General features: G+C 32.6%; 1 protein-coding gene across 2 annotated transcripts; it reads left to right on the top strand.

Annotated features, from left to right (window-relative positions):
* Nucleotides 1-271: 271 nt before the first annotated feature.
* On the top strand, nucleotides 272-3,242 carry LOC108777130 (ubiquitin-conjugating enzyme E2 N). Of its 2 annotated transcripts, none has more exons than XM_018543937.1 (3): nucleotides 272-962; nucleotides 2,091-2,350; nucleotides 2,646-3,242. In XM_018543937.1, the coding sequence occupies exons 2-3, from the start codon at nucleotides 2,106-2,108 to the stop codon at nucleotides 2,854-2,856; spliced, it is 456 nt and encodes a 151-aa protein (XP_018399439.1). In that variant the 5' UTR covers nucleotides 272-962; nucleotides 2,091-2,105; the 3' UTR covers nucleotides 2,857-3,242. The 2 variants fall into 2 exon arrangements, with proteins under 2 accessions (XP_018399439.1, XP_018399440.1); XM_018543938.1 differs by lacking the exon at nucleotides 272-962 and adding an exon at nucleotides 1,267-1,542.
* The last annotated feature ends 5,998 nt before the right edge of the window (nucleotides 3,243-9,240 follow it).

The raw sequence follows: 9,240 nt of genomic DNA, 5'->3' as shown, positions 1-9,240 counted from the left end.
GTATACTATAGTATTTCCCTAGACTTTCGTATACGTTTCTTTTCAAGAATAGAACCCCAGGGGATCGATTCTGTATCTTGAAACAAGGTGAAAATTGCAAAAGTGAGCGAATATACTAGAACATTTCTAATTTCATTGGTCAATACCTAGTAAATTTGCTCACTTTTGTAATTTTCACTTTGTTTCGAGATACAGAATCGATCCCCTGAAGAACGATAATATTCTGTTTGCCATCTATGTAATTCGTAGGCTCGGGATAGATATCGTCTCGTTGACGCGCGCTCTCGTCGTCTCATCGCACTCTAGTTTCTCGTGATTTCATGGCTTCGTAGTTTGTTCGTTCGGTGACGCTCTCCGAGACTACGAGCGAATAAAGGATATCGACGAGCGGGGTGTATCGTGTGCTGAACGACAATTTGACTCGCGCGCGCGAGTGAATAAGAAGTACAACGTACCTACGAGTGAAAGACAGACAGACAGACGAACTAACGAACGAACAAACGGGAGAACGAGAGAGCAAGCAGCGCCATCAAGTAGCGTGATAAAATGAATCGCGAGAAGCGGCTGTGAGGGGTCTACCGATCAACTTCACAATCCAGCCGACCAACCACCAGCCGTGTTACGGTACCACGTCTACGCACGGGTGGAAATTAAATTAGCGACTGCGAGATCGGATCGGAGTATTCCGCGGGCCACGCACCCGTGGATCACCGGCCGGTTGGGGTCTCATCCCCTTCTCTTTCTCTCTTCTCTACCTCCCTCGGAAAGTCGGCTGCGAGGTTGACGACAGCCGACGGCGGCGGTGGCGGCCGCGGCAGCGACGACGATCAGCCAGAAAAAAACAAGTGTTATCGGCCAGAAGGACGACAACGACGACGACTCGAGGTTTCTAGGATAACACCAGGCGCCGAGAGAGGCGATTGCGAGGGAAAAAAAAAACTGCCGGAAAGGAGTAAACTCGTGTGAGTTACCGTGCATATCCGCGTGCGAATGTTACGCACATCATCCGTTCGGGAGCCGATAATGATCAGCCGGAAAGATCGAATGGATCCGATGGATCGTCGCGCGACGTGCGACGTCACTCTCGCACCCTTTGTTTATGCAATCGGATGCGCGCGATTCATGCGCTTTTGTCTCTCTCTCTCTCTGTCTCTCTCTCGCGCGCGCGCGAAAAACTGTCTTCGGTTTTCGCCCCATTTTGCCCCCCACCCTCTAAATTTATCGCATATGCGTTTATATTCTATGACATCCCGGGAGGATTTCGTGTTCAAGCGGTTTCGACGACGACGTCTCGTCTTCGACACTTTGTAATGAATACCGTGGACCTGCGCGACACACACACGTACCTCTTTCCTCGCGCGCTTATATACATATATCGTACGTACGCGAGTGTACGTGTGCGTACGTGCTCCTCTGTGTGGCAAAGCTGTCAACGCTGTCAACTCGTAGCCGATCGCCGTACGTCCGTTTCCCCGTCAACGAGTTATTCGCGAAAGAAAGATTATCGATCCCCCGCCTCTTCAACACATGTCAGGATATCCGGTTTGTAAATCGCGATACGAAATGATCGTTCGACAACCAGCATTGTGTTTTGTATAGAAAGGGCGGGAGAGAAAGAGAAAGAGAGAGAAATTCTCTCGATGGTAGGCGAGAGAGATGCTGAGGTGGCTCGAGACGATTGTCGCATTGGCGCGTCTGTTCTTTGTGGTTTAATATTAAATTAAAAAATTATGTTTATTAATAACAATTTGTGCACGAACGTGTACAAGCGTTCGTCAAAGTTCTTGCATGACATAAAATACAATTCATTGCATCGTTAATCGTTAAATTAAATTTTACTTTAGAAATCACATATACTTATATAAAAAAAAAAAGACAGGTAGACAAGAAAATACAGAGTAACTCTTTCATTTTATTTATGTGATGTGAATTTGTAAACTTTAGAAGAGAGTTGTAAAATTAAGAAATTTTTTTAAGTAAAGTTTTAAGAACGAAATATAATGTTAATTTAAAATTTTAGAATTTTAATTTGATGTATTTTACATGTAAGAATGATCTTTATTAATCTTCTAAATTTCTACTCCTTATAGATCTTTGCATAAACAATGGCAGCGTTACCACGGAGGATTATTAAAGAAACTCAAAGATTAATGCAAGAACCAGTTCCTGGTATTAGTGCAGTGCCAGATGATACAAATGCTAGATATTTTCACGTAATAGTAACGGGACCTGAAGATTCGCCATTCGAAGGTGGATTATTTAAACTCGAATTGTTCCTACCAGAAGATTACCCAATGTCTGCACCGAAAGTTAGGTTTATCACAAAAATATATCATCCAAATATAGACAGGTAAAGATGACAAATGTCATATGTCTATCTTGGTTATAAAAAACGTGCAACTTTTGCTTTTATCAAATTATTTCTAATATTTCTTGTGTTTCACGTCGAAAAAAGATAAATTGAAAAAAATTATACAAAATATCTTTTGACAGACAGATTGTCTTAACGAGAAATTATCATTAAAATCATTCGTGTATATTTATATTTAATCAAATGAGCAGTTGGAATAACAAAGAAAAATAAAAACTAATAATCTACTGTTTTAGTAAATTATAACGCTTTAATTATCTTGATTTATCTATAGATTGGGCAGGATTTGTCTGGATATCCTTAAGGACAAATGGAGTCCTGCGCTTCAAATTAGAACAGTTTTGCTGTCCATACAAGCGCTTTTGAGCGCACCGAATCCCGATGATCCTTTGGCAAATGATGTAGCTGAACTTTGGAAAGTTAATGAGAGCGAAGCGATACGTAATGCCAAAGAATGGACTCGAAGATATGCTATGGACAACTGATCTCAGCCTTGTCAGATCGCCCACGACAAAGCAAAGCGACGTTACTCCTATCTTTCCCAGACTTTTCGTCACTTTATCTGCACCAACTGCGTATCCGGCACCTGTGTCCACAATTTTGCTATAAAAATAATAAAAGTTTTGTAAGAGTAAAACAGAATGGATATTTTCTATATCGTGGGGGAAATGCAAAGCATTGTTAGATTTATTCAATCGCTCATTGAGAAAACTTCGTAAATATCTTCCTACATTAATGTTGCGTATCTGCAAGAGAAAGCCTCTCTCTCTCTGTGTGTATGAGAAGACACGGTGAGATTTGTTACATAAGTTTGAAATTATGTTAAGGAAAAGTATGCGACATATAATTCTTTCAATACATTGCTATAAAACTAGTGCAATTTGCAAAACTTTTTTTTCTTCCTAATGTATTATTAAAAAATGAAATTGAAAGATCTATGTTTTGACATACAAATTTTTTCCTTTGAAACAAGTTTATTATGTATGCTAACTGGTTGTCTCTGTCTAATACACCATAGATTTAAGTATCTTTGCATACGTAGAATAGAGAATGATACGATCAATCAATAATAGCTATTATTTATCTCACATGTTTTATAGATAATATATTAAAGAAGATCCGAAAACATTTTTAATCTGTGTAAGCGTTTTTCAACATCTACAGTTATTTTATTGCGAGATATAGATTATCGCAAAGGAGCTTTTTAATTTTCAATATACAATAAGAAGAGACATATTCGTGGATATTGGATAAATTTGATTTATGCTCAGAAAAGTTGAACTGTAAGTGAATAGAAATCTTCCATTATGTTAGTAATAATTGCCAATTAATTGCTTATAATGTGTAAATATAAGTAAGAAGAATAGAACAATTCTTTATTGTATCTCACAATGAACAAATTCTATTCATTAAGGTATCCATTACTATACGATAAATTTTAACACAGTGAAAATTGATCTGATTGAAATATATAGAAAAAAAAGATTGTTTTATGACGACTGCTTATTTGAAGGAGACACTATGTAAAATATAGTTATATATACATATATACATAGATATTTTTCATTTGATAAGTAAAATTTATGGTGGTAACAAGAATTGAACATACGCAAAAAATAATTAAATTTGCATATATTGCACATTATGTAATTAAATGAATAGAGAAATAGTAGAAACAAAATATCTCTGTAACAAAATGGTGGCAAAGGATTATAGTATATATATTAATAGAAATATTTAACATAATTATAATGCATTGGCTCAATAAATTAATATTAATATTGATATAATCGGCTTAATAAAAATGTCAGTGGTTTATACCTAACATACGTTGCAGTTAACATAATTGTATCTAATGTGAGAAAAAGTACAACCAGTTAGTATATGAACATGCATAAAATGGGGACATTGCATTAATGATACTTTTTTAAAAATAATTATTACAGCAGAGAGATTTTGTATTCTAAGGACACGGGAATAGGTTAAAACAATTGTAGATAATCTGCAATAATAAAAACAATTATTATTAAGTTTGGGATATATAGAATAATTATTCTATTGTGTATCATGTTGTGCCAGTGGTACGGTAATTTTTTCCAAAAGCTATCGTGGAATAATTAACGTACATAAATTAATGATTAAGAATAAAAAAAAAAATTAAATACCGCTGTATGTACATCTGAGCAATTAATCACGTATTTCATGTATGTTAATGCTCTCTTCTTTTATGTTTGTTTAATTATTGCTTTACTAAAATATATTAACACACGATAAAATTTACAAAATAAAATTTCATTTTAATCAAACTTCTATATTGCTGATTAGTAATAGAACATATATAATACAACGATAAAGTACTAACAGAAGAAAAAGGATTAAAAAACTGACTTCTTTTTTATAAACATATATATATATAGACTTAAATAATGTCATTTTATATTCCTATTACAACAAAGTGTATTAATGTCTTTGTCAACATTAACTCGGTGCTAAAATGGATATAAAGAATCTCGTTAGGACATTTTAGAAGGAAAGGAGTGGCTTATCGGTGCTTCTACTTTTCACGATATTAATAGTTTAGATAATTTTAGACAGCTTTTATGAACGCTTCATAATGTATATACCTCATTGCTTCACATGTCATGTGGAATATTTTGAAGAAATAAAGCCTTTAAGAGAGAAAAGAAAAATCGAGAAAAAGCTATATCGTTTTCACCGATGCGTCGGTTACTTGCTTCAAAGTAACAGACAACTGCGTCTGAATTTGAATTCAAAATTACATTTTATTGTATCTTAATATGGACTAGCATATACCATATACACATTCAATAGCTCACTTATAGTTTATAACTTATGATACACTCACAAACATTGATAAAGACAGTCATGATATCTCGTAGCATGTTTCATGACTGGTGAAGCTACAGCGCAAGCTCTATATATGTGTGTAAGATATAATTATTTTTATTTATCATGAATGGCTGAGTTCTTTCTCTCAATTATTTCATAACGATTCTGACTGCAATTTTGAAATTTTTTTTCTACCATTCATACTGACTTTGCACGATCATCATTCTTTATTTTGTAAGGCTCGATGATGCAAAACATACTTTGTCATCAGCGAAATATTCCATAAATTTGACATTCGCTAATGTTCTCGTAAAAAAGAACGAGTGTTGACGCGCAAATGTCTTGCAATGATTGGAAATAATTACATGACGAAATCTTATTTCAACAAACTGTATGCTTATTTAAATTTATAACAGAACAAGTTTACTAGAGCTCCTCTCTTCGCATTTGTTTTTATATGTATAACATAATTTATTAACAATCGTAAAAAATCTAAAAAAAAATTCTGTAGAAAACGAATTTAGAATGAAGAAAATCCATAGGATATCAACACATAATATCAAATGAGCTTATATTATTAATTTATATATTCGTAAATATTTTAATAAGCTATACTTTAATAACTTATATACCTTTAAGTTATTAAGATAAAAGAATTTTTTTTTAATATAAAATTTGAGTCAACGAACGAAGATTTTATAATAATGACGCAATTTAATAATATTTAATTCATCTCTAACGAACATACAAGTAATGACCACGCAAGGCCAGATTGACAGTATAAGAGTTTCAGATGTCATTATTAAAATGTGGCTAGACACATTCAGTCAGGGTGGCTTGCGATGGCTGAGTATTAATTTATTATGTATATATATATATTTTTTTTCTTTATTTATATTTATATTTATATATATATATTCATCTTATTCTTAGCATAATGACTAGATAAATTTCAGCCACCCAATATATAACACATCTTGTTTGATCCCATGTATTATATTCATACCGCTCTGTGTTGCTCATCGAATATATAGTTAAAATTTCTATGCCAAAATTCATTGCTCTAACATATATTACGTAGTCACGATTTATTTTTGACTCTGGTGATTCCAGCAAAAGAATAATACTTTTTGCATATTTGTTTAGATATTTGTCCATAATGAATGAAAATCTCCATACTGATATATCGGTTCCCCATGATATGCAATATCGTAATATACTTTGCTACACTTTTCCCAATGAATGAATAATTTTACTATATATTTATATATATATTTATATATATTATATATATTTCTCTCTCGTGACATTTCTCACGTAACTATCCTCACGAGACTTTCTGTGCGCAACGATTTATGGCACCATGCCTTACTTTCGTTTTTACATCATTAATTATCATAAACAACGAAAAAATTGTATATACATATTCTGTATCCACGCGCCTCACAGAGAATTGTCCCATAGGAAATATCACGTTTATGGCAAATAAGAGATCTTTGAAAATGTCTGTAATCGAAGGATTGATTTAAATTCAGATATGAGAGAAGAATTTATGTCCGTTATGTACAAAGCCAAAAGATGCCCATAATACATGTTCAAATTCGTAAAATTAAATTTTATTTGTTAAAATTATCGTTCTTTGTTATTTAAACAAGTTTACGTATGATTTTTCACAATACGTATGATACTTATGTGTGAACATAAATTCTATGACTTATACGGGCATTTTAGAAAAGAAAAATTCATGTTTTTTTTTAAGAGCGTATTCATTGAGATATTTATAATTAATATGTCTCGCAATTTTGATCTTTCTGTTAGAAACAATTTTCGATTTGAATGTCGAGCATGATCCAATTTGTTTCATCTCTGAAAAGAGAATATTTTTCATGTTTATTAGATATCTTTTGCAAATTAATTTAAATGTTCTATTTGATCCTATGAACGCTTTCTCTTTAAATGCCCTATATCTGAATGATGCCAGAAGTAAAGACAATATAAGCTTAACTTTCTGCAAATTAGGATACGTTATTCCTTAAATAATTGCACATTCTCTGACAAAATCTGAATAATTTTCAGTTCGTCGCAAATTATGTGCTGTCTCGTCGTTACGCTTCACTAATTAATGTACTTTGGCATTGAAATTTTATCAGACATCAGGAATCTCAAAGTTTATCATCGCACACTTCTTGATAATTGAAGCAGAATAGCTCAAAGGTGAGAAATCTTCAGCAAAAATAGATAAAACTTAGATTATGGCATATAGTATTTATATAGAAGAGACATTTTCTTCCCTTTTTTAGCAGTATGACAGTAAAGTCACATTTCTTTGGAATCGTTCATTTTTATCTTATTGGGTTATATATAGAAGTGAGTCAGTCTGTTATATTTTAGAAGAAACTTTCCATTGACAATAAGAGTTACAAGAGTCGGGAAAAGCTAGATTTCTCATTTTGTATGCCTATATGCAGTGAAGCCACATTAAGTTGAGTACAATTTACATATTTTACATGTAAGTATTATATACATGATGAGTGAAGACTTACTGCAAGCTGATACGTATAAGGTGCCGCCTAAAAGTCTTTATGATTCATTTTCAAGATTACCTTTATGAACTAAACTTGTACGGACGCGGATAAATGAATTAAAAAGTGAACTTTATTCTATAAAATTAGATCGATAAAGTAGATAGGAATATATCGAAAGATTTTTACGTGTTTTTTTTTTACCACTCTTTTATAGAAATGTGCAAAATAAAATGAGAACATTTGAAAATATTATTTTCTAAATTGAGATTACTTTGGAATGGTGTAAGAAAATTTCGAAACACTCGAAGATACTTAGTCGATAAGTATTTAAAAAATCGATATAATACTTGAACAACTCGTACTACGAATTTTAAGTTAAAGATTTATAATTAAAGTTAAGAATTCGATGAAGAGGGATGATATTGAATCTCTTAAAATGAATAGAATTTATAAAATATCAAGAGAGATCTAGAGAATGTAAAAGTCTTGGAAAATTTAAAGGCCTCTATTCTAAAAGTGCCTAAATCGAGTGCGATCTTATGTCTATAAAATCTAGACTCTTAAATACACAGCCATTTCTCAACATTTATCAACATGTGATCGAAGAAGCGAACGATTAATGTAACATACTGGGAACAAGATGACTTTTACAAGCTTACAGTTGACTATCATCCACAAGAAATAAGAATTAAACCTCATACGCACATCTCATATATATATATATATATACACACGCGCGCACGGATATTTAAAAAATACGGATATTACAATAATTTTATATATTAGGACATTGTACACTTTTGGATATCGTAATGTTTGAAGCAAATAAAACTTAAAATTGTTTTTAATTATCTATTTTCCTGCGAATGATAATTGTCGCAATATTCGAAGCAAATAAAACAGGAAAACTTTCTTTAATTTCCTATTTTCTTACGAGCGATAATTGGCAAGAAAATAGGCAATAAAAAGTTTTGAGTTTTATTCGCTCCAAATATTGCGATATCCGTGAGTGCACAATTTCCTAATAAATATTTAAAGTTTATCCGCAATTTAGATAGTCATTTGTGAAGTATAATGTGAAGGATTTTTAAACGTCCTTCTAAAAAATAATATTGCGCGGTGAACGTGTTGCATTACGATTTTATCTTTGATACAGATGAGTATTATACCACAGAATATAACATTGATAAAGCGATATGTAGGCATACATGATGTTGAATCAACATTTTTATCCAATGACATTTTCGTGTATTCGATGATACGCAATTTATTTTATCTCTTGCCGAAAATTAGCTAAATGTATTGCAAAACGTATTATAATTTACTCGTTTAAAAAATTCCTCGTACAGAATACGTTATTGTGCTCTTCTATATAATTACTATGGCGTTATTTATCACGAGATTTACGCATCCGAAGTTACTACGGTAGATAATAATTTTAGTACAAATTAATATACTCGGGCATCGCGCCACAAGTATTCGCCGGCCTTAAAG

The sequence above is a fragment of the Cyphomyrmex costatus genome, unplaced genomic scaffold (genome assembly GCF_001594065.2).
Source record: "Cyphomyrmex costatus isolate MS0001 unplaced genomic scaffold, Ccosl1.0 scaffold41, whole genome shotgun sequence".
Taxonomy (NCBI): Eukaryota; Metazoa; Arthropoda; class Insecta; order Hymenoptera; family Formicidae; genus Cyphomyrmex; species Cyphomyrmex costatus.
The sequence above is the reverse complement of the archived record's forward strand: the minus strand, read 5'-3'. Positions and strand labels throughout refer to the sequence as shown.